Source organism: Neopsephotus bourkii, unplaced genomic scaffold (assembly GCF_033783945.1).
Source record: "Neopsephotus bourkii isolate Nb327-2 ecotype Australia unplaced genomic scaffold, CSIRO-AGI_Nbou_v1 NB_1526, whole genome shotgun sequence".
NCBI lineage: Eukaryota > Metazoa > Chordata > Aves > Psittaciformes > Psittacidae > Neopsephotus > Neopsephotus bourkii.
The window spans coordinates 124189-150535 of NW_026902002.1; the positions used below are offsets into that span (position 1 = coordinate 124189).

Sequence of the window (26347 nt, forward strand, 5' to 3'; positions counted from 1 at the left end):
CCTCTGAAAACCATCCCTGTCACTGCTGTACCTATGTTTTGCACACAAGTTACTTTAAGGCAGAACATTTCAAAAATGTTTTGATCTCATTTATTTTCTGCTTCTCCTGCTGTCAGCCTGTGCATTGAGTACCAGCACTACTTGTTTGGATTAAGTTCCCTTCTTCAAGCAGTTGCAACTAGCAGTATACAGTGATAAGAAAACCACCTCAAATTTTTTGTTTTGTTTTGTTTTTATTTCTGAAATGTGAAAAGAATTCAGAGAGAACTTTTTAAAGCAGTGAGTAGAGTCTACAACTGTTTACCCTGGTGGCACAGGAATCAGCTTTTCTAGCCTAAGAAACATCTTTGGCCTCCTCCAGTTTTACTTGTGCTAAAGATCGGTCACTGGTAGCTGCTTTGGTGTAGGCCCTGGAAAGCCATCAAGAATCCAGTGTACAATCACAAACAGTTCTTCTCAGGACCTTGTGACATGGGATATTGTCAGTGGCAGGGTCTCAGCATGTGCTTGAAAGAGAGCTGTCATTCCCAGGAATGGATCCCTATTCATACTGCTCCCACAGACTGAAGGACTTTGTTTAGAATTGCCTTGTGATTCTTCATTTTTATGGATGTCCCAAGTAACTTGTCATTTATATGAAGCTGGAATTTGTCAGAAGTCTCCCATAAATACTGCTGTACTGCTGTCTTTCATTGGCCATGTCTTTCTGTGTCCTGTAAGTAAGATAAATTCATCAAAACCAAAATCAGCCCAATATCATGAAGATAACTTGAACCACAAAAAAATCCAGAAATTACAGGATTTGGAAAAAAAAATCAAAAAAAAAAAAACCCAAACAAAAAACCAAAGCCAGCCACACCTGGCAGGGCTATCTTGTGCTACTTAACACCTGCAGAAGCTAATTGGTTGTGAGGGACCTCCCAGACTATGTCTGTATGACCACAGCAGGGACTTGCAAATTACATCAAGCAGCTCCTGTAAAACTCCAGGTGATTTCAGGACACCTGCAGGAATAAATTTTCCAAAGTGCTAGTACATCAGAAAAACATCTTCTGATTGGCTGCTCACTTGTGCCAGACACTGTTTAGTTTCAGCACATTCATATTTTAGCGTCCAAAGGTTAAACTGCATTGGAGTGAGGGCTCTCTAGGGTGAAGAACAATAGCATGTCCTTTTGCCGTTAAAGAAACAAAATTTCCAGAACCCAATATTACTGTTAGTTGGGCACATTTTTAAATGGTTACAATTTTTCCCTCTTCCTTCCTTCCTTTCCTTCTGCTTCAGTTAGGTTTTGTGAGTTTTTAGTTGCACAAGGGACTGAGTTAGCGGTGCATTATTTTTCATCAGTTGATTTTTCTAGCTTCAGAATTCTGAACCAAATTATATTTCCATCACCAACTCATTACTGGTTTATAAAAATTTCACAGTGTGGAGTCTCCAATAATCCAACATATATTGCCTACAGATCAACAATGCACCTTGTTACCTCAGGGATACTGGTTGTGTTTATTGTTGGGTGAATTCCAGAACACCAGATGAAGAAATCAAGGCTTATTTCCCTTGAGTTTGGATTTGCATGATTAGTTCTCTGTATGTTACGCTGAAAACGGACATCAACTATCAAGAGTGATTTGCTTTCAAACAATTCTCTCTTTTGCTTCCCTGCCTCTGAAGCACCTTTCCCTGCAGGCAGCATCATGTTTTAACAAACTTGTTACTTCTGGTAGCACAGTAGACACAGACGTCTGTGCAGGTACTGGTGGTAGTCACGGACAATCATTTTACATATTGGTACAAGAAAGCCAGATACAGCTCAGGATGCAGACAAACGTTGTTGACAACCAATATCCGGTCCCAGAGCTAGCAGGCAAAAAAGTTTTTGATTCCTCATGTAGCTAACAGACCAGAGAATCTAAAACTCCTGAAGTTCAGTGCTTCCTGCTAATAACCCGTCCATGTCAATGTATTTCCATCCACTGCTGGAACACAGCAGAAGTTTTACTAGTTTGGTTATACTGCAGAACAGCTGAAAAGGAACAAAGCAGCTATGTAATATTTATGTAGTTATGCAATTAAAAAATGTGTTAGTTAATCATCCACAAAAGAGTAATTTATAACAGCACCAGACACTGTGAGACTCCAGACTGTTACTGCTGGGCCCTAAAACTGGTATTTATGTCCTGTTATCAATAAAGATGAACCAGCTTCATCTGAAGACTGGTTTAGGGTCTGGTCCTGCTCTTAAGGGAATAACTGAGCCTCTGAAAAAATCACCAGTTTTAGATGTATGTGATTCTTTCTGCCTGTCAGTGTTTGAAATTACTGTCTGTCATCCTTGATGCTTTCTGGTCTAAACAGGGTGCAGTAAGGGAGCAGCAGGTCCCAAGACAATTCCAGCAGAATACCTCTATAAGAATTAAACTGTAAACAGCAGAGTCTGTGTTAACATTAAAACTACTTTTCTGCCATCTCCTTTGGAGTCTCAAACTGTGTTGGTTGCACAGTTTGAGAAATTCCTGGTCACATGTGGATGTGGTGTGATAATTATGGCTATGTTTAGCCATTGCTGGATTCATTATCCTGATGTATTATTTAGAAGACTCTGTTTATACCAATAGGCAGATAAAAGGAAAGTTAATTTTGCAAAACTTACATACTGAATTTTCTTCAGAAGCTTTGAGTTTTGGCTCTGATCTGCCTTGGCTGAAAACAACATGCATTTTGTTACTGACATCAGTGGCATTAGCATTAGCCCTTTTGGGCTATGATATTTCTTGATACATTAATTATTTGCAATTCACATAATCCTATATTTAAGGCGATAGATTGGAACATGGCGCCTGAGAGACCACTTCATCCTTCTAGGCTCAGATTACACAGGAAGTGTTTGACAGTAGCCTGCTTTCCTTAGAAGGCCTTGACTTCTGCTGTTAAATGCTGATAAATGTTCTCTGTTAAATCTTGTGTGCTTATAATGGCATCAGATGTTGCTGCGTATCATTGAGAACAGATGGCAAAGAATCCAAGTATCTAACTCCCTTTCTTGCCCCTGGCATCGAAATATCTTCATAGATTTGAGACCAAGGAGCTGAGCCAGAATATGAACAAACGAATCCTTAGCCTCAGACATTGCAGCAACTTGCTGATTAAGGACAGTGCTGCTTTCAGTCTCTCAGACCCCACAGGTTGTTTGTGCTTATTACTCTGGAGTGGGTTAGACTCCCAAAGGGACAGAGCAACATTATTAATTTATATTAATCACTTTAAAAATAACCAAAAAGCCATGGAAAATATAAACAACTATCCTATCTGCTTTTCCAACCCCGCAAACACACCAGATCACAGTGAAATCTCCTTTAAATGAAACTTGGTGACATAACTTTGCAAGTACCTTGAAAGATGTCAAAATTTCTCACTCTGTATACTGATGATATCTCACACAGGAGAAGTAAAGCTATTCATGTACTTGTGGGAAAAGAGTGATGAATTATTACTGTTATTATGGTTATTATTTAAGTGAGTGTCTGTTTCAGGAGTTGAAGATTGATGTGCAATCAAACGTCATTGCTAAGGTGAAGTTTATGTATTAGATTAAAATAAATATTCAGGGTGGGGGAGGAGATAGACAGTGGAAGAAAGTGCTTCCCAAAAGGTTAAACTGAGAGTAGATAAAGTCCATGAGTGGCCTAGTTGAAAAAATATTTTCCCAAAGTAAAACCAGAGAGATCCAAGTCTGATAAGAGGGTGATAAAGAAAACCAAAGAAAGAGTGGTATCAGTAATGCAAAGAGGTGCCTGTGTCTGATCACTGCATTTTTTGGCTTAAAGCGAAAGTTACTTGGTGGGACTGAACACACTGATCATGCACAAGGTTGTGGTAGTCTCTATTATCCTTAAGACAAGTGAATGTACTATTCTGTCTCTATTAAAATATGTAAAAGTGAGCGAGTGATGTTTGCCATCTGATTTAAGGCCCCTGAAAGTAAAGAAATCCAGACATGATGACACAGAGACAAAAATAACTAATTACATTGGCATTTATTTGTTTAGCCTCAGGCAGAACTCAGATCAGTTTAAAAGTCATTTTTATACAGCTCAACATTGGAAAGTCTTACATACTTTTATTTGGTTTTTTTTAATTTCTACATTTGTCTATCTCTTATCATATTCCTTTTGAGTGTTTGCTGCACTTGATATGTGTAACAGAAACAGCGTCCATAACTATCCAACAGAAGTCCAACAACATGAAGCTTTCCACTGACAGCAATGGAATAATACCTTCTTGGCATGGAACACTCTTGGAAGGCCTACTTACAAATGATACACCTGAGGTGAATTCTTACACTGCCAACAGCAGAATAGTCCTGGGGTTTCATGGAGAAAACCCCAATAATGCTGTAATTTTATCACTCAGTGTTGTATTGGAGTTACTGGTCCTTTAGACTCACCCGTAGTAGCCAGATCTCAGAAAGCTGCTTGGCTCTAACGACTTTCCTTCAGCTGGAAAGATTCCTGATCAATTGTAACACTTGAACTACTGAATGCTTTAAGGAGTGCTGCCTTTTGCAAATGTCCCTCAGAGTCTTCAAATACTTTCTACCTGTGACTGACATATGACAGTTTTGCATTTTCTTGTGTTGTACTAGACACTGCTGTGGAGATATTTTGGTTTTTATAAAAGTCTTTATCTGTTTTCTCTTTGCTTAAAGATACAGTTGTACTTCTGGTTTTCTTCAGCAAGAAAGGCCTGACTTTTTCAGACCCATGGGGTCAAGATAACCTTTTCCCAACTGTTTATTTGGGGACTTAACAGTTTGGGGGATTCTTAGCCTCTTTTCCTTGATGACATTAGCAGTGCAGCTCAACCCTAAACACTTCAGAAATCATTACTGAGAATACCCATTTCATCACCTTATTCATGTCTCCAGGTAAGGCTTTAGTTCACATTGCAGAAAACAGACACTAATTTACAGAAAATCTGCAGCTGTAGACTGGAACCGATGTCTCAATGGCTGTTGGCAATCTCAGATCAGTTATGCTGATTTAGATCCTGACTCTAATTTAGACTAGCACTCAATTGCTAAAAGAATTTCTGTAGAACTGTGTTAGTTTCTACCTAACCCTGTTAGCTGCATTCTATATGGGCACGATACCAAAAAAGGCTATTGATATTTTGTGTGACCAACATTAAACACCACAAGAGGGATATGAACTTAGAGACTCCATGTGATTGTGTCTGCAGCCAGGCACCCAGAATTTCTATTCAGTTTTAGAATCTGGCTTGAGTGATTTTGTTAGAAAGCATCAATTCATATCAGAAAACTACTTGATAAAAAGCTATCTGTCTCTGAGCTATGTATCTAATCCATTGTGAAATCTTTTGACTTAATGTACTTTGGTTTGTCTTCAGCTACTTGAGTAATGTAAGAAGGAACAGCTTGTTTCCTTTGGAATGGAAATACTATTCATGAAATAGCCTTTCCAGGAGTGAGTCACTGATGAAAAGATGAAGTTTATTTAATATGCTCCCATGAAAACTGCAGAGAGAAAATTGAGTTTTCAGTTGACTGAAAGAAAATGGAGAGTTGACAATGTTGGGCATCTTCAGCTGCCACATGAAATAAACTCTCTACTTTTGTTCTGATTTTGATGACATTCAAAGCAAAAAATACATCTGGATTATGAAAGGGTTAGCATCTCAAACTACAATGCCAAACTGTCTTTACTAGAAACAAGTACATTATGAAATATTTGATCCAGTCACATGTAATTAACTCTGAGGCAGAGCCATCTCCATGGTAGTAGGGAACCTGGCAGTGAGAGTGCACAGACTGCATGTCAAGGCAGTGGGACATCAGGTGTCCACTCAGGGAGTGGGACATCAGGTGTCCACTCATAGCAGTTCTTTCCTGAGCATGTCTAGGGTCTAGCCTGGCTGTGAGTCTGAGGTGGAGCCAGACAACACTTCTGCTCGTGCACATCAGATGTGCCTCTGAACAACATGCACAGGCATAGAAACGACCTCCTGTGAAGCACTTTTCACCCCAGCAAGCTCAGATCACAAATCCTGCTTGCCGATGCTGGAAGGTAGTGCTGCTGTGAGAACATGTGAAAACCATGGGCCAAGTTCAGCACTTGAATTCAACTCTATTCATTTCAATTCATGGTTGTCTGGTCAGCATTGTTGGGGCCAGTCCTCTTTGGATTTGCTCACTTCAACCAATAATTGTCATAATAGGTTTAATTATAGTCAGTCAGAGGCTTCATTAGGAGCCTTCTTCTTAGACATGAACCCTTATTAGAGCCTTAGTTTTATAGGCATCTGCAGTCATGAAACCATTCATAAAAAAGACCACCTCTTAGTTTCTATCTGTTGAGCTCTGATTGACTCATGACAGCTTCCATTCAGCAGAACACAACTTTTTTTTATCTTTCTTTCTGTGTCTTTCCAGCATATACTGCTAGATTCAGGCCTGCCCTCCAGTGGATGTGTTTTCTGCACTTTGATCTGACTTAAATTTTCTGTAAGAAAAAGCATTACTGAAAAATGCCAAACAAAATCACACAGTACTACTGGAAAAACTGAGCACATTTCAAGGAGATAAGTTTAGTGGGCCTTTGCTCTGCTCCTCTGAACAAAAGAGTTTGTGGTAACAAACATACTAGAAACAAATGCAGGAAGTGGAAAGAAAAGACGGTTTTCAACTATAAGCTAATTTACAGAAAACAGATGCAAAAGAAAAAGACTTAGACAAAGAGACAGGGCTACTATTGTGTTTTCAGTTTTAAATCAATCATGACTTTACTGGCCATGGTGCTCAGAAGGGGAACATTATCTCAGTGCTGTGGTTTAAGCCCAGCCGTAAATCAAGACCATGCAGTCTCTGTCTCACTCCCCCCATTCCCCCGCTGCCCCCACTCCTGGAGGGATGGGGAGGAGAATCCAAAGAATGTAACTCCCACGGGCTGAGATGAGAACAGTCCAGTAACTAAGGTATAACACAAATTTTCTAGGAATTCTCCTGAGTGGAAGAGGAGATACTTTTTTTTTTAATAAAATAATCCACCTTTCTCTTTTTGCTTCAACAAGCTTTTTGATAGGCAGCTACTGAAATCATGAGCCTCTAAGGGATTGGAGACTGATCAGAAGGTAAGAGAGAAAACATGGAGCTATGATATCTCTAAAAGATAAATCCTTCAGTGGAAGACAACCAAGCTCTCATAGAAAAAAGCAAAGAGAAAATGCATTTATAATGATAGAATATTAGTAGTGTCATATTAGACTGGTCTATATTGTGAGAGAATGCAAATGAATGACTTCAAGAAAAGATACGGTATGACAAGCTATCCTTTACTTTTAAATTTGTTGGTTGCTTCAATCTGGAAACACGGTTGTGTCCCATAGATCACAGTTGTGAGCCAGACAGGGCCAGCAGCAGCAAATGGCTTGCACTGCAAGCACCCTCTGTATAGGGAAAAAAATGCTGATCACTTTGCTAGTATGAGAAAGTTTGTCTCCAGTAGGTCTTTCTTTTGTGGCAGAAGCAGTTCATCAGGTATGACAGCTTGCTCGCTAGCCAGGTGAAAAATGGGTATCTTAATTGTTGTGTCAAAAAGAGATAAACATAATGAACAAAGCTAGCTCCAAGCCACAGAACTGAGGGCACCAAGACCAAGGGAAGTGAAGCACTTCCCCCCATGGTTCCTCTGTAACACTGTGTACTAAACCACAAAGATACAAATTCTTATTTTCTGGACAGCAGGTAACTCATTTCTGTATTGATTTTTTTCCCAATCTCAAGCCTTTTCAGAACCTGCTAAAACATACAATAGCATAGCACTGTACAAAAAGTAAAGAGTACAAAAATTAGCATAGCCCCTCTGCTAATAATGTTTCCTCTGGTAATGATGTTTCCTGTCTGGGTTGAAGAAACTGTCTCAGCTTCTGACAGTACCCCTCCATCCTTCTCTGCTTGTGAGAAACTACAGACACTTGTGCCTTCTCATTGCAGGGGGAGAATTTCATCTCTCATTGACAAATACTTCCTCATAAAAATGTTCTGTTACTCAAATTTCCTGTACATTAAATTTGACCTGGTAAAGGATGCTTATAAATAAAAGTAATTAGCCTGAAGTTCTAGAAACTGAGTGGCAGAAGCTAGCTGATTTTCCAGACAAATGTTTTCTTTTTCTAGTGCAAGTACTCAGTGAAAACATAAAAATTTGATGTCCAGAGCTCCAAATGCTACTTCCTAACACCTGTTTGTGAGTGTTTAATATGCAACAGTGAATTTACCCGAAGAATGAACAGTATTTGCTATCTGAAATGGAGCTCATAAATGAACAAGAGTGGATCAACTACTAGATTTTTTCATAAAGAAAAAAAAATTATATTCATTTAGAGGTTGTATTTTTTTGTCTTTTTTAAACCTTAGAAGAGAGCAGTGAGCAATTACTCCAGTTATCGCAAGCCCAGATGTAGTGCAGGCTTCCCCAGTTCATTAACATTCTCTCTCTTGATCTCCAAATAAGACCAGGGCCACAAATACCATTAAAACATTGGCTTGGAAATCATAGACCAGCTAGGATTCCTTACTGTATTACTGACCCAGTTGTTTAACTTCTCTACTCCAGTTTCTGCTTTTGGAAATGGGCTTTAATAGCATTAGTGTTATATATATTGAACTGCAGGTCAGGCAATCAGGTGCTCTGTATTAATTTGGCTCCACTACATGTAACGGAGCCATAATAGTTTGCAACAGCCGATGATGTGTTTCTACTCACTCTCATTCCTCAGTGTTGTTTTCTTACTTTCCAATTCAGTTATATTTTTATCCATAATGGAGGACATCTATCCGTGAGTACCAATCTCAACATACAACTTATGCCTTTGCATACCTCTTATGCACTTTTATCACTTACCAAAGCTTTGGGTGAAGAAGTCTTTGGGAAGAATTTTCTCTAGGACATGGTTTATAGTGCCTCACATACTAGAAAGGGTGCTTGCACCTGCATGCAGAAGTGAAGTAGGAAAGACTTGGAAAATCTGGGCTGTTTTGCAAGGCCCTTGATACTGTATTGGTGGCAGTGACTGATCTGAGCAACATGCTCAGTATCAGGTGGGATGCTTGCATATTAATACAGCGCTATAGATTGTGTCTCTACTGTTGTCACCAATGAAATGCCTAGGTAAATCTTAGCTGGATTCAGGATTGTTAGCACTTAAACAGATGCCAGGATCTCAGTCCTGGCCAGCAGAGGCCACTAAGAGATTGCAGAAGAGCTGTTGTACAAAGCCCTGGAGACCTTGATCAGCATGCTCACTGATGGAGAGGTAGCATCTGGGCTATGGATTAGGACTCCTACTAAAAAGAAGGAAACTTCTGAGATTCTCAAACTGTCCTAGATTTTTAAAATAATCATGGGATGAATATTGCTTTTGCTACTGGTCTGCTCTCTGATTGGGCTGGTACTTGCCAGCAATGAGCTGGAGCTGCTGCAGAGGGAAAACTCTTTATAAAAAGGATACTTGTGCACAATGCTAGGGAGGACTTTGTAACTGCACTGTGTAGTTTGGTACAGTTAGCCAAAGGCACACTGTCAGCACGCTTATGTCAGGGTTTAATGGTCAAGCTGAGATGTCACCTGCGATCCCTTTTGGATGGATAGTAGTAAAAGCATGCATCTAGCCCATGTGTCTGTGTCACAGGGATGCAGTGAAGTGGCTGAGATGTGCTTTGAATCTGCTGAGCTTACTGTAATCTCATGTTCCTCTTGATGGGGATTTTGTGCTTGTGAGCAGCAGTGTTAGCTTACTCCAAAGCTGTCTTCTTTCCTCAAGTTCTTCTCAGCCACTTTGTGTTTTATAAAACCCAACTAATACCCTAATGTCTTTCTCCAGTTCAAACAATTCATTATTCTGTGCCTAGCCTTATTCAGTTCTAGGGTACCCACTGTTGCAAAGGGAGAAGCATTGGGTAAAAGAAACCATTTTTTTGCTTGGTAAACTGCTTCCACAGTACTGTGCAATTCTGTCAAGTCTTGAGCTTGTTTGCATGCTGAGCTGGTCATGACAACCTAAGAAAAGTCATCTGAAAATTCACTCAGTGCATGTCTTCAAGTGAAAACTCTGTCACACAGCAGTTCTGCTTGGTCAGAGAGGTTTCTGGACACTAATGGCTTCAGCACTGATTCTGCTGTGAACAGGCTTTTCACTGATTGTTCTGGAGCTTTGAAGGCAGCACTCCCACAGATTCAGGTCTTTATTTTAGAGCATCAACTTTTTGCTGAAAACACACCCTAAAAAGAGTATGTAGGAGCTCTTCAGAGGCAGCAATTCAGGCAGCATGTATATATTTTACATTCTCAAAGAAAAGGCTAGGCTCACTAAGCAGAAACTCAGCAGGATCTGGGATGTGCAGCCTGGCATGGAGGCAAGAGGCTGTCATTGCTCCTTGGCAAGAACTTGGCTTGAAGAAAGTGGCTTCTGACTAAATTCCCAACCCTGCACCAGCCTGGCTGTGCCATTACAAACTGTGCTTGTGCCATCTTTGGCAGCCCACACTCCAAGTAGGAGACAGCAGGCAGGTGCTCCTGTGTCAGGATCCATTATGATGAAGGGATGTCTGAGCAGGCAAAAATGCAAACAGCATTCGTCACAGTTTCACGTGCATTGTTCCTGCTGCTACTCTGGAGGTCTGAATCTGATCTGTGTCCCATGCTGTGTCAAGCACAGACCATAAACGTGAAGAATCTTCTGGCAAAGCTGTACGTTAAATATGCAGTTATGACAGAGCCCTGCAGCAGAAAGAAAGGAGCAGAAAGTGTCAGTTTTTACCTCCCTCCTTTCTTCTGTGGAGGGAAGGTGTAGCAGATGATGTATCCACTACTTCTTCAAAGCTTGTGTGCAAAGAAACTAGCTTTGTAGGGATGGTGTTGTTAGGTACAGCATAGAATCATTGAAACATAGAATCATTTAAGTTGGAAAATACCCTAAAGATCATTGAATCCAATCATTAACCTAACACTGCCAAATCCATCACTAAACCACTTCCCTGGACAGCCTGTTCCAATGCTTGATAACCCTTTTTGTGAGGAAATTTTTGTGGATTTCAAATCTAAACCTCCCCCTGATGTAACTTAAGGCCATTTCCTCCTGTTCTATCACTTACTACTTGGGAGAAGAGACCACCACCCATCTTGCTACGACCTCCTGTGGTTGTAGAGAGTGATAAGGTCCAGTTTGTCAAGAAACACTTTTGTTTTGTGACACTTCAAATGGAAAGTGCCAGCTAAAAAAGATGTAGCCCTCCAAGAAATGTAACCAAGAAGGTTTCTCCTTCCTGGTTTCACTGCTAATGGGGAGATGCCAGTTGGGACAGCAGTTCTGTAGTTCATGAACTATCTTTTTCCCACTTCTTGACACTTTTAATGTGTTTCACAAAGGTTGAACACTTGAATTCCATAAAGAAGAGGTTTCTGTGACCTCAGTCAAGTCCTTTAATCATTTAAAATACAGCAAGATGTAAGTGGTACAGATTACAGACTAAGCTATAAGTTATTAATAAGCTTGGTCTGGAAATTCATCACACACTGAAAGGCAGTTTTAACAGTCTAATGTGTTTCAGTAGCCTGTACCAGCATGCTTTTTCGTTCAGCAAAGTAGAAAAGGACATAAAAGGTTGTAGAGACAGGGTTTTTTTTCCTAGGAATTCCTTGCTTGCTATTCTCTGACTGACACAACAAAATTTATGAAATATTTTACCCTCCAAGCAATCTGTTGTGCTGTTTTGAGATGGAGGCCATTGTATCTTGTGCTCACAGATCCTGCTGAAGATGCAGTTCTTCAAACAGCAAAATGGAATAAATTAATGTTATAACAACGACAATATTTAAACCAAACAGATTTGACAGGCTGTGCTTCTGAGATTAAAATATGTAGTACAGTAATAGAAGTTGCACTCAGCAAAGACTTATAAAAATAAATGGGAGTTCCTGTGGCTCGTTGCAGTTCTCTGCTGATTCTGTTAGGTGTGAAATACAGTCTAATTTCAGCAAGATTCGATTCTCAAGCAAAAATTATTTTTCCTCAATCCAGATCATAAATTTCCTACCAAATCTGAGCTGCATACTGACATCAACGTTGGGATGCAAAGCCATCTTGTGACAGCATCCAGGGATCTGACCGGGCGGACAGGTCCTAACTACCCTCCGATATCTCCCTTTCCTGCAGCCTGCCTTCCTGAAGCAAAAGTTGTGCTCAGCAGGTGACACCAGCTTCCTATTGGTCAGCGCAGCCCCGAGGTGACACAAAGGTATGATGATGTGTCTTGTGAAAGTCTGAGCAGGAAAGTGACAGCTCCAGTTCACAGACCGACTCGGAAGTACCAGAAAATCGTGTCCTCACCGTAAAGCAAGTTTAGTTTTTTGCTCCTTCTGCTATCGTCACAGAATGCGCTTTGTCTTCTTTCCCTTTCTCGTGCCTCACCACTGCAGTTATACAGTTTGTGTACCCAAAACACAGCTTTTCTCAGCGCTCTGCTTACCCAGATGTCCACTGTGCCTCTCAGTGTCAGAGCAGTGTGGAATTTGCTGACAGGAAGGACAAGGCTGAGCAAGGGGTGCTGGACCACACCACCCATTACCTCCTGCGGTGGGTACTCGGCATCCTACTGCACTGCCCTCATGTTAATGGCCTTGATGTAGAAAGAACAGGTGGATATATGAAATAAATTGCTGTTCCTGGTTTTGTTATATCGCCAGAAATACCAGCTCTTCAGTGCCTCCCTTCACTGCCCATGGCATAAAAGCAGTGAGAAGCCACGAACTAGGCAGACAGAAGGCACAGAATGGTGGAGTGAGCACAGTGGTGCAGAGACTTTAAAATCAAGAGTAATCCCAGCCTGGCTTTGCACGTATTCCCAACTAAAGCACTGGTCTTCAGTCTTATGCATGTCATTATTTTTCACTTGAGAAGAAATCCCATTAGCTTTACCAGTCCAGACCAGGTTTATAAATAATACTATTTAGCCCTAGATCAGTCTTGGTTTAGCTAGTCAGTATCCCACAGCTAGGCCTGAGGTTGGTATTGTTTTATGCCAATGAAATGATTCCCAAAACAAGATATACATATATAATTATTTTTATGACCATATTACACATTTCCAGCCAGAATAATATACCTGGCTGAACAACGCAACATGGGCTCATTTGAGTAGCCCAGTTCACATTTAATTTCCAGACAGAACCAGACAGAATGAAGGAGCTGCAGCTTTCCCTAGGGAAGTGCGCTCTGGTCTCAGTGGGAGTGTTTGCCCTGAGAACAGAGAGTAGGAGTAGATACAAGGCTTTTGCCCTATGATGGCAAAATCTTGGTATGGCTTTGCTTAACAGGGTGAGTAGTGCGTGGATGGAGAGTATGAACTCAGAGGACACTAAATAACAGTTTCTTGTCAAGTGACAAGGAGTGCCAAAAGAGGCAACTGCTTTAATCGGGTCTTGATACAGGAGTCATTCTGTTACCGCAAGGAGTAAGGTTTTATCCTTACATAAGTGTTTTCTATTTTGCTGTGGATGCCCAGAGAAAAGACATAGTGCCCCTGTAATATTTGCTAGCATTACTGTGGGAATTTCATACTGATCACAAACCTTGAAGCCACAAGAAAGTTAAGTTAGAAAGTCATCTTCAGCAAAGCCTTTGATAGCTCATTGGTATGCACTTCAATTGGTATTTCAGATTAATTCCTTTGCATATTTTCTATAGTTAACAGAAAAAGCGTTGGCAGTGGTTTCTCGTAGCTCCCCACCTTTAAAATGGGTTGCCTTAGTTACCACGGCCAGCTTGAGAGACAGCAAATTTAGTACTAATACATTTTCAAAGCTTTACAGTTTCTGTAAAATCCCTGTGTCATAATCAGCTACAACATATGCTTTTACCAGTGTTAATAAGCTACACTGGTGATATCTGTAAATCAGAAGTGAAGACTGCCACAGGCCAGAACAATAGCCGTGGGTCATTACCTTGGTGACTGTCCTGTGTATATTAGGAGAAACAGGTTGTGAATTTTCCTGTAACTGAAAACAAGATTGGCTTCAAGTGGCTCAGGTATCTGGTGCTTGAAAGCAGTCTGCTGCCATCAAGATCATACTTTCTCCTGTAGGAAACTGTTAGGTCTTAAGTTGTCCTCTTGGTTGGGGATTCAGTATTTCCTCTGACATTTACAAAAATTGCAGGAAACGATTATTCTTGAAAGGGTCACTACTATCCATCATAAACAGAGGTCTCAAAGGCTAGTAGAATCATAGAATAGTTAGTGTTGGAAAGGACCTTAAGTTCCAACCCCCCCGCCATAGGCAGGGACACCTCACACTAAAACATCTCACCCAAGGCTTCATCCAAACTGGCCTTGAACACTGCCAGGGACGGAGCATTCACAGCTTCCCTGGGCAACCCATTCCAGTGCCTCACCACCCTTACAGTAAAGAACTTCTTCCTTATATCCAATCTAAACTTCCCCTGTTTAAGTTTGAACCCATTACCCCTTGTCCTATCACTACAGTCCCTAATGAAGAGTCCCTCCCCAGCATCCCTATAGGCCCCCTTCAGATACTGGAAGGCTGCTATGAGGTCTCCACTCAGCCTTCTCTTCTCCAGGCTGAACAGCCCCAACTTTCTCAGCCGATCTTCATATGGGAGGTGCTCCAGTCCCCTGATCATCCTCGTGGCCCTCCTCTGGACTTGTTCCAACAGATCCATGTCCTTTTTATGTTGAGGACACCAGAACTGCACACAATACTCCAAGTGAGGTCTCACAAGAGCAGAGTAGAGGGGCAGGATCACCTCCTTCGACCTGCTGGTCACGCTCCTTTTGATGCAGCCCAGGATATGGTTGGCTTTCTGGGCTGCGAGCGCACACTGAAGCTGGCTCATGTTCATTTTCTCATTGACCAACACCCCCAAGTCCTTCTCCGCAGGGCTGCTCTGAATCTCTTCTCTGCCCAGCCTGTAGCTATGTCTGGGACTGCTCTGACCCAGGTGTAGGACCTTGCACTTGGCATGGTTAAACTTCATAAGGTTGGCATCAGACACGTTATCGTTGGAACAATATTTGGTTTGAGAGCAGCTCTCTGTGTTACCTGTTGAGATAAAAGTAATTTTTCACCTCTACTCCTCTTTTTCTTTTGTTTAACTTTAAATTTTTTAAGTAGTATGAGGCAAAGTGTGAAGAATTGCTATGCTATTTGTGTAATTGTTTAAAGTTCCTAAAACCTCTTTAGCTCTAGAACAGAACTGTCTTTTCATAAGGTGAAAGGTTGGTAGCAAAGGAACAAGCAGTGCTCAAGAGAGTGTGGCTGTTTCTGAGCTTGGGGTCCTGGGGGACTGTGTAGGATGAGACAGAGAGTTCTGCTTTCATGGAACCATCTTCTTCACGAAACAGCAGCTGTGGGCTGTGCCCTGTTCATTTGTTCAGAGGCAGGCCTCTTATCCTTTCATCTGAACTTAGGGGTTTGTGATCAGCTAAGTGAAGAATAAGAAAAAAAGAAACAAACAAAAAAATAATCAGTTTATGAAATTATCCAGTACATATTTCACTGCAGCCGCTCTGTTTTCCGCTCTTTATAGTCTGCCACCTGTTGGTGTATTATGAAATGCATAGCTCTCCGAGTCCGAGCTATCTCAAACTCTTTTAAGAGTAGTAATTTGAAGGAGGAAAACACTGGATCACCTTTTATTATAGTTTCTCCTGGTAGCAAAAGTAACCTTTTAAGCTCCAAATCACTAAAAAAGCCTCCCTTTTTTTCAGAAGCTTCTGGTTTTCGGACAGGTCAGACTGGGGCTGAGGTTATCCATGTGAAGTTTCAGCCCCTGGCTGAGATGTCACACTGAAGATGTTTTACAAAGCTTTAAATGGCAGTGAGGAAAAACAAACAACAAGTCAGCCTCAGCCTCAGTCTTTCACAGTTAGAACAAAACCATGTGTGGTTTTGGCTATGAACAAATCTCCTGAGGTGTATAATCGTGCAAAATAACTATTACATGGGGGTTTTATGCATGACATCAAGAAGGCAGCTACTCTAGTCCTTAGATCCACCAGCTTCTGGTCTTTCTTTACAGCTTTACAAACAGAAATGCCCTTTGGGGCCAGCCTGTCAGTACACTTGCTCTCAGTGGTTATAGGAGTTGCTGTTTAGGGAGGAGGCCCTGTCCCTCCTGCAGTCCTTTCCCCCAGCCTCCCCCAGCACCCACAGCTGGTGTATCTGTGATGTTAGGGAGGACATGTATGGGCCTTGTTGTTTGGGAATGTATCCAATCCCATTTTGGACCTGTCTGCTTGCAGCCTCCTCCAAGTTCTACAGGTTTACTGACCACTGTGTAAAGATGCACTTTCTTCATTGTGTTTTATAATGACTTGCCTTTGCAACACCCACAGGAAGAACAGCATACTCACCCTCATTTAACAGAAGGGAAAGATTTGGGGGATTGTTTCCAAAAATGCCTGTTAATAGTAGATCTCTCATGCATGAGTTTGTCTAATGCAAGGTATTTAAGGCTTGGTTTTTTCAGATGCCTGAACTAATTTCTATTCCTGATAAGTCATGCGAAACGATTGACATACAAATGAGGATCACTTGTGGTGGTGTTTGATTTATTGACTGACCCATAATTAAGTATCAATTCCATGGCAAAATGGAGGCCAAACCTAGTTCTCCCAGTCCTGGTCAGCTTCCTTTCTTTTTGCTTTGGAGGCTTGTGTCTGGCTCATCGTTTGTTATCTTGTGCATCCAATATCAAAGAGGGGCCACAATCAAAACATCATTCACTGATGTTCCAGACTTATCCACTGAACAAAGAGTGGCGTTTGACTGATCCAGGGACAGCTGCAGTAGAAAGCACAGAAACACAGTGTCGAACCATACAATTACAGCCTCTCTTTTAAGGTCTGTACAGAAAGTTTTAGAATTAATATTGCTGGGAGTAAAAGCATTTCAAAAAGTGTCTCATGGTGCCCAAATAATGCTTCATTCCCTAATTCATAATTCTCAGTATTTTAAAATACACCCCCCCTCCCCCCCCCCCCAATGTCCCCATCGAAATCAAAAGAGGAGAGAAAAATACTCTTATTCTTCCAAGCAGCAAAGGCGGGTGGGTTGCTCTGGGCTGCATGGCTATTCAGAACCAAAGGCTGTTTATGCCTCATAACCTTCTATACTAAGCATCAAGCAGGATTTGGTTACGTCTTCTGAAAGAACTGGACCATAGCAACGTGTGAAGCAATCCAGGCCCCTCTAGGGTCAGTCCGTTCAGTGGGGGGTGACCCCACATCTTGCAGCAGAGCTGTCCCTAGCAGGTGGGAGAGACGCGTCTCCAGCAGCAGCCCATCAGCTGGTCCATGCCTTGCCGTGCCTGTGATGGGTTTCCCCACTCTCACCCCTTTCCCTGTTGGATGCTGTGACCTCCCTCCCACCAGCAGGCTGCTGCCTAAGAGCGGTGCCGCTAGCGCCCCGCGGCACCCGCCTGCCCCTTGTGTGCGTGCCCCTGCCGCACGCTCGCTGGGGGGCGCCATAGCGCGGCTTGCCCCTCAGGTGCTTCGCGCGCGCTCGCTGGGGGGCGCCATAGCTCACGGGGCGGGGCGGGGCGGGCCCTTGGCGCTGGCTGCCGGGCCGGGCGGGTGCCCCGGTGGCGGGGTCGCGCCTCCCCGCCGGGCTGTGGCAGCGGCCGCCCGGGGACGGCGCACTCGTAGGGGCGACCCCACGGAGCTGGGGGCTCCGTGCTCGCACCATGCGTCCCGCCGCTGCTTCCCGCCCCGCTGGCCGGCGGTCGGGCTCCCTGCCGCGGCTGCTGCTCTCGTCTGCCGCACGGACGCTGCTGTGGCTCGGTCCCGTCTACCTGGCGGGGTACCTGGGGCTGAGCGGCAGCTGGGTGTTGCTGGGGCTGGCGCTGTGGCTCTGCTGGGGACACAACCGGCGGTGGAAGCGCGACCGGCTGGCTGCCGCCTTCGCGCTGCTGGAGGATGAGCAGGAGGCGGTGTGCCGGGGCTTGGCCGCCAGGCACCTGCCCGCCTGGGTGAGTGGGGACCCAAGCGGCGGGAGCCCCGGCAGCGGGCGCGCTGCGAGGTGTGCGGCTCCGGGCTGCGCAGCTGGGGAGCGCTCGGCGGGGCAGCCGTAGCAGTGTGGGGAGCGGGGCGCTCCGTAGCGAGCAGCCGAAGGGCAAAGAACAGAGGTAGCAGCGATGCCTTGGACCGAGCGGTAACGTCTTTGATTTTGAGGTCTTGATCGGTAAAGCGAATGCTAAACTGGAAGCTGTTTTAGTCGAGGAGATGAGCATGTTGCTGTAACCATGCTTGTGGAAGACTCTGCTGTATCTCTGGAGAAATCTTGTTTCAAGTATCTGCTGTTGCATTGCAGGTATTTTGGTGTAGATGTTACTTACTTTAGACCTTCTCATCCAGAAGGTTTTTTCCCCTTCTTTCTAGTGTCATTGGAAGAAGATAAAAATCAATAAACATAGTATTTTCTGCCTCCAGAAACGATATTTAGAGCCATCTATTGATGGTATGGAGAGTCAACCCCTGTTTGGTTCTTCATGTATTTTGCTAGCTACTGTAGGTTTTAAAGTGAAGAAACTCAAACAACCAGCTGCAGGTTTTATTCTACGGCTTTGGTTATTTGTTGTGTAGCCTTGGTTTGATAATGGAAAAGGATGACGGCTGTTTTTTTCCTCCTTCATAGTCATTTGCATAGCATTTAAAACATGTCAGGGACTGGTAGGAAAGTGCCTTTCTTGTAAGAAAGAATATCAAAGAGTTCTATTTGTAAGGAGTGTTGCATGGAGACATTTATAGTCAGCAAACTGTTTTATATAGCCTACAGCACTTGGCTTTTCTTAATAGTGTGGGAAACGAAAGCAGTTGGCACTTCTGAGAAGTGAGGCCAGGGTCTCCTAGCAGAGCTGGTGCAGCTCCATGCACATGTTCCTTCCCGCTGGGCACAGAAGCCTATGTCTGAATGAAGTTTCTGCTTGTTTGTATTGACAGAGCATTTAACACAACCCTAAGCGTTAATGAGTGTGCTGGTGTCAGTTCTTGCCCTGATCCTGTAAGAACAGTGTTGTATTTTATCCTCAAGTGCCCTGAATCCTACTAATGAGAACCTGAGTTTCTTAGTCAGTGTTGAAAAATCAGCATCACCCCCCACAACACTCTTTCTCTCTCTCTCCCTCCAGAGTTCTTGGGTTTTGTGGCTGAAAGTGTCAGGCTTTACTAGTGTGTGGGCAGGTGGTCGATGGAAAGGATCATTGACTCAGCATTCAGGAGGCAGCACCACCAGCACTGTGTCTTCCAGGAAGGGTTTTGACAAATGGAGACTCCAGCGGAGCCAGTTCTGCTGATCAGGGTCTGGAGCACATGAAATGTGAATAGGGCCTGACAGAGCTCGGGTTGTTCAGCACCCTTCAGGAGAAGGGAAGGCTTAAGGGGGATCTCAATGCTGTCTCCAGCTGCCTAGCACATACCTGTAGAGACAGTGTGGTCAGACTGTCTCCAGAGGCCTCACTCCTGACTTGTGAATCCTTGAAGTTGGCTGCTGGAAGGCAGGATATAGGATCTAGGGATAAAGGGGCTGCAACTGTGTGCTTTTAGTCTTAGCATTTATCCATGTTGCCACTTCTCCTTTTCTATGGTGGTAACTTTTATTCTCCATCAGTGGTGTTTGCTGCCACACCACATTTGTGCTTGATATTTTTATAAACTCCTCAGTTTTAGATTTTTCTTCTATGCCCTTATTTGATTTGATCATCTGCTTCTACCCTGTGCCTGTCTCGGGGACTGATTCTTACCTCCTGTGTGTTCAGTTTATTCTCTGTGGTGTCATCTTTTTTTACCTTTAATTTTTGCCTTTCAGTGTTCATGAACCTTCAATTGAAACAGCTCTAAAAATGTCCCTTGTGTTCTTCTCTCCTGACATGCAGAGGTGGGAGTAGGAATGCAATTCAGGCTCAGGGAAGCAAGCGCTGGATGTGCAGTGTTGTAATCCTAGAGAAGGTTCTGGAATTGTGAAACAATGGCAGTGTCTTAGGGGACTGGTAAATAGTTGTCTGCTGGTGTGCCCTGTGGTAAAATGAGGAAGGTCCATTCAGTGAAGAGCTAAGACCAATCACTGATTGCACTGCTTGGTTAAAAACCGTTCTCCCTTAGAGCAGTGCAGTGAGCGGCTCCTTCAGATGTGACTCGGGCTCTACTCTGTCCTGGTATCGGCTGTTAGGAAATGCATTCACATTGCAGCCTTTCCTTCAGAGGGGGCGCGGGGAGGGTTTCCCTCATCTACTCAACCATCTGTTTCAGGGAGCTTGCACGGTTCTTTTGCAGCACCGGTTTCTTGGCTGAAACCAGCCAGTGAGTTTGGAATAGAGGCATTCCTGTGCTAGACATCTTACGTGGGCAGACTGTGCTTCCCCAGGAGACCAGGCTGAAAAATTGCTCATGTTGAGCAGAGCCAGGTCTGTGTCTTGGAGAGGTGACTTCAGCCTGTGCCGCCTTTAGCAGGACTTCAGTAAAACCAGTCAGTGCCTGGCACAGAGGTAGCTGGGCTTCCACCTTCGTTCTGGCTCCTTCATTCTGGTGGCGGTGATTTCTCCGTGTTGCTCTTGCAGCTTTTAGCAGGTTGCCGGTGAGAATGTCTGAGCATGCTGGATTCCTTCCCGATGTTAAACTCCTTTTACCAGGATGAATTGATATTACTGGACACAGAGCAGTCCTTTAAAAACTTTGCCAGTTAATTCCTCCTTTGACCAAAAGGTTTGTTTAGACTTTTTCTTTTTTTGCCCCTGCGCAGGGAGCTAAAAACCCGGTATGTGTGTCCCCAAAAAAACCCAACCAACCCAAAACCCAAACAAAACAACAACAAAATCCCAAACAAAACCCCAAGCAAACACATACACACACCCCATGGATAGATTCCTGTGCTGAAGAGAATGGCACTGTTGTGTCAGACATGGGTTTTGCTGTTGCTATAATCTTGGCGTGCCCTGCTTCAGGGTAAGGTGGAGCCATGCAGAAACTTACACATTTTCTTTACCTGATGGTAATTGGCCCTTACCTGGTGGTTTTGATCTTCAAAGCTCTTTTCAAATGCTAAGTAATTTTTGCATCATTCCAAAAATATTGGCAAGAAGAAGGCTTGCTTTTGTAAGTGGGGAAAACTGATTTTGATAGTGTGACTTGCCCAAGGCTTCAGGATTAAGTCTTCTTCTGGGATAGTGTTAACTTAGGCAGCTCTTTGTGGCTGGTTCTGGGCTTAATAGGAAGTGTTTTGAGCTTCTCTTACCTGTGCTGTACTGATGATAAACTTGAGGACAAGACCTTGCTGCTAGGGCTCTCACCAGTAACAAGGGTCTGAAGTGAGTCTGAAGTCCAGAGCATGTGGTTAAAATACAGAACTGTAGATGCTTTGTTTCTTGTTTTTGTTTGTTTGCTTGTTTGGTTTGGTTTGGTTTGGTTTGGTTTGGTTTGGTTTGGTTTGGTTTGGTTTGTTGGGGGGGGGGATCCTAAAACATATGAGGATACGGTAAGTTCCTGAAGTAAACTGTTGGGATAAGAACAGAGCTTGGTAGTGTCACTGAGCCAAACTAGAGCAGAACTCTCATTCTACTAGTGGGACATGCATGTAATAAGAATACCCTGTGGGTGAGAAAGGCTTTGCTCAGAGCTTATGTCTTATTAGACAGTGTAACACTTGGATGTAACACTTGGATACCAAGCTCTGCTTCTTCTGCAGAGCTGCTCAGCTGACCTTTGGTATTGGGATCCCATCGACACATGGTGGTGTTTCATAATAGGCAGAAAGCTGGTTTTCACCAGAAACATGTAGTTGGCTGATTTGTGGTGTTTGCCTCTGTGAGAGCCCTGTTGTGTTAGCCAAGGAGCTTCTGGTGGTCTTTGGTACCATAGAGCTACAGCAATGCTATTCCTTCCATCTGTCAAAGGAAACTGAGGCATAGGGTGCCTGGGTAGGAGCTGTGTTGCAAACACATGCATGAGGCAGTGTCAGGTGGGATGGAAGTGTACCACAAATTGCTACTAATCCTATCACAGCAATCTGAGGTGTGACACTGGGATATGTGATTCATTGTGGTTGCTTTTGGAGTTTGCCGTGGGCTGTCTGGTTTGACCAGTGTCTGTGGCCCAAATAGTGAATTCAGTTTTGCTTTTTTTCAAGGTGGATCTAGCTGCTGCCTCCTTCTCACAGTTTTTGCCTGTTTCCTGATGCTTCTGAGTGCAATTCCAGGTCTCTTAAGCCACCTGCTTGCTTCTCGATTGCCTCTTGCAGTTGCATCTCTAGCAGCGTTGGCTTTAGTGAATAATCCCAGCCATCTTTTGTGGTTTATGTTGTGCTACATTTCTCCCCTTAACATCAGTGGATCTCACATGTGGGCTGTGACTTTCTCACTGGGATGTGGTGAGAAAGTCATAGTTTAACTGTTGCCCTGAGTCCTGATCTGTTCTTCCTTTTGGGTCACATCTCTCTCCTTGCTGCAAGGTCTTTTGAAGGACAGCTTGCCATGCAACTTCCGTAACTTCTCTACCCTGCCTGTGACTGATCCAGAGCTGTGGAATAAAATACTGTGGAACACTGGCACTTGGCAGTTATTCAGGAGCTGGGGACCAGCTGCCTTCAGGCTACCCAGGATTTGTGTGTCCTGGCAGAGGACTGTTTGGTGAATGATGAAAGGCTGGCAGGTGAAGTGGAGATCCCCAGTTTGCATAACATGCCTTACTGTAAAATGTCAGTAGTGTTTTTTCAGTATTGAACCCTCCTGGTGCTGTATTCTCACTTTATCATGCAAACATTTCAGTGGACTTGTGTTGTCTTATTTAATGGAAAAGTTGCTATTTAGAGCATCAAAATAAATTGCTTGTAAAGCATATGGTAATATTTTTTAAATGCAACAATTGAAGATAATTTGAAGCATTATTTGAGCAGGGGAAATTGGTTCTGAAATCGTACATGAAACTGGAATAAAAGGCAAGCTACTGTCCATTCCACCTGAACATCTCTGAGCACCTGTCTGAAAGCTGATGAGCTAAACAGCAAGCCTTTGACTGAAGAGTGTAATTCACAGTTTTTGTACAAGGCAGTAATGTGTTGTCCTACCCAATGACTATTATCAAGCTAGATGATAGTTGAAGGAGTCCCTTTGTATTTGGGTGCTCCTGTGGAGCTGAGCAGAGGTTAAATGTCCCCTGCTGCACTGTCCTTCCCTTCTGCAATAACCTGGTACCAGCTCGTAGCGCTGGCTGAAAATACCACATCCATAAGACTTTAAAGTGTGATCGTAGTAAAGTGATTGTGGCTCTTCACTCAGCAGCTTCTTGATGAGGTCTGAGAGACCAGTTAGTTACTTGTGAGTGGCCTCATATCTGACTGTCCTGATGGTGATTAAACAAGTCATCACTTCAGGGAACTTGGAGGATTTTGTAATGGGCACATATGCTTCCTGTTGGCATTCAGCGCATCCCACTTGAAAACGTGATGCATAAGTGACTACTTCATTTTAATCTGTCCTTAGCCTCTTAAAAAGCTCTGAGATGTGAAAACACTGGAGTGTTTCACATGATAGTGTATGTTAATAGGCTTGAACTCTTACAGTGCTTCTTTTGCCTGAAGCCATTGGCACTATGTTAATATTGGTGGGGAAATGCTGCCACAACCGATAAACTGAGTTCCCCAAGCAGACTCTTATTTTCCAAAGCACAGTGTCCTGGTTGAGGTGAGCCAGTACAGGAAACAGGACCCACACAGCTCATGATCTTGAAGGGAAGCAGGTTCTTATGGCTTCCCAAGACATGACCAAGAGAAGGATGAGAAATCTAATGATGCTGTACACGATGAACAGGATATGATACTTGCTTTAATTATATAAATGTGCCCAGAGGCATGCTGGTGTATTAGTGCACGTGTGTTCTTTTGCCTTTTACTGTTTTTTGAGGTAGTAAATTATGAAGGATGTATGTATGAGGGCATAGGGATCTCGACTTACTCTGAAGCTTGTTCATGCTCTGTGGTATGTTTTGCATGTGTTGGAGTATGCAGAAACAGATAGCATGTGGCATTCACTGTTTTGTTTTGCTTTTTTCTTTGCATCTAGGTCCACTTCCCTGATGTTGAACGAGTGGAGTGGCTGAACAAGGTGAGGAGCCTTCTGCTCTGAGCTGCACCATAGCACAAACTGTGGGCCAGGTCTGAGAAAGTTATCAAGTCACTACAGTACAGCTCAGTCATATAAGTGACTGTACTTAAGTCTTGGAGCCAACTCTAGTGTAGAGTTGCCACTGAGGTTTTGGTGAGAGCCAAATGTGTGCCTGGTTGGTGATACGGGTTTGATGAATTTGACCACACTTCATTCTCAGATTAAAAAAATAAAAGCAAGAGTGTGTGTGTTTGTGTGTATACCTGTCTGTATGCATATGTGCGGCACTATTATTATTTTGGCAAAAAACAGCTGCATTTCCTCTTACCAGAGAGGTCCCCAGTGAGGTCTGAGGCAGGTGCTCCTATAAGCAGATTTAGTCAGGCTCTGACTGGAACTGGACTCTGGAATTCAAAGCAAAACGGTCGAACTTGCACATTAGCACCCAGTAACTATCCTGGTTTTCCTTTTAGCAAACTCCCCTCTTCATGAAAAGCTCATTTCAGCTCCTTTTTAAATAAACCTGACCCCAGGGAACTTTGTGACACTTTAGAGCAATTATGAACTATTGTGCTTTAGCAACTTTAACCCTGGGCTTTGCTGGCTCAGCCCCTGAGTTTAAAAGCAGTTAACAGACTATAGTCTATGTAATAGCCTATAGGGCTGAAAACTCACCCTTCAGTTCCTAAAAAAAATTCCTTTGCTCAGGAGTTGAGATGGATCCTTCCATAAAGATGACTTAACTGCACAAATGTGACTTGGTAAAAGGACAGACGTTAATAGGCAGGTGTTCTGTAATGTTTGTGTCTGTTTCTCAACAAAAGATATCTTATACAAAGAATTCTCAGAGTGTTTCCCCTTTTGCCGTTCTTTAGGTCCTTGTACAGGCTTGGCCGTACTTTGGGACAATCCTGGAAAAAACATTTAAAGAAATTGTTGAACCAAAAATCAGAGCAAAGCATGTACACCTGAAAACATGCACCTTTACCAAGATCCACTTTGGCGAGAAGGTACTGTAAATCCTTTGCAACATTTGCAGGTCAGTCTTTTCTGAAAAGCTCTGGTGCAAGGGGAGTCTGATGTTCAGCTCTTTAATAGCTCTGAATGTTTAATAAAATGGTATTGGTACAGCACTGCTGCCTCCTTTGTTCCCTTCTCGTGTTGACTTGAGCATCTTCACCATGAAGGAAGAAATGTACAGGAAACACACACATTCCTTCCCACCAGCTGTCAGTATCATGGGATTGGAGATGGAAAAAGGGGCATGTATCCACATTTAATTTTGTAATACCCTTGTGACAGGAGTTTTCAGTGTTTCCTAAAGCTTGCAGCTTGGAGTGCTTGCAGCCAGCCTTGGATTTGAGAACAGCAGAATCTGCTCAGACCGCCTCTTTAAGGGAAAAACTAGTATAGTTTACTTGAACTTCACATGCAGTTGCGCAAAGTCTTTAATGAATGCTTCTGTAATCAAACTGATTGAAGTTAGTAGGACTTTTCACTTAGGCTTAACTTCAAAGATATTAACTATGTCATATCTTGTTTGTCTTTATTTCAGTGTCCTAGAATCAATGGAATAAAAGCCTACACCAAAGAAATTGACAGAAGACAAGTTACCCTAGACCTGCAGATATGGTAACATTTTATCATTGATTATGTAGATGGTTCTTAACTCACCGCCCATTTGACACCTGCATGTGAGTTGTCATGCTGGACTGAACATGTGGGCCACTACGATCAGCATGAAGTGCAGAGGTCCTTATTTTATATTGAACTAGCAGGATACAAGATAATCTGTCCCCGGCTGGATGTCCTCGATATTTAGAGAAGTGAGACATTGTGCAGCAGTCTTTAAGTCAGAAAGCGGTGTCACCTGCGCAGGTCTAGGTGTTACCTGCTCTGGCCCATCACTGCTGCCATGGGTATAGGAATGTTCCCCTTGGCTTTGCCATTCATGGTAGTAAGAACCCAAGTTTTGGAATTGTATTTTCCGTTCTGACAGCTCTTGGGCATGGAGGCACTTAGTCTGTCTTGTCCCCCTATGGTTCCTGTTCAGCGCAACCTCTCCAGTTCTTCCAGAACTATTCATGCTATTTATTTTTCAATTCCTTCCCCTAGATTAATCCTCTTGTTTTAATCACCATTTGTTCCATGTGCCACCCTGCAC

At 43.2% G+C, this 26347-nt stretch overlaps 1 protein-coding gene across 3 annotated transcripts in view; it reads left to right on the forward strand.

The window, feature by feature from the left end:
• Nucleotides 1-17715: 17715 nt before the first annotated feature.
• The window catches only part of ESYT3 (extended synaptotagmin 3), a 33582-nt gene continuing 24950 nt past the window's right edge, over nt 17716-26347 (forward strand). For all 3 annotated transcript variants that reach the window (XM_061369983.1, XM_061369984.1, XM_061369985.1), the window contains exons 1-4: nt 17716-18063; nt 24142-24183; nt 25059-25193; nt 25739-25815. In XM_061369983.1, the coding sequence (XP_061225967.1) occupies nt 17779-18063; nt 24142-24183; nt 25059-25193; nt 25739-25815 (539 nt within the window). In that variant the 5' untranslated portion in view covers nt 17716-17778. The remainder of the gene's footprint in view (nt 18064-24141; nt 24184-25058; nt 25194-25738; nt 25816-26347) is intronic.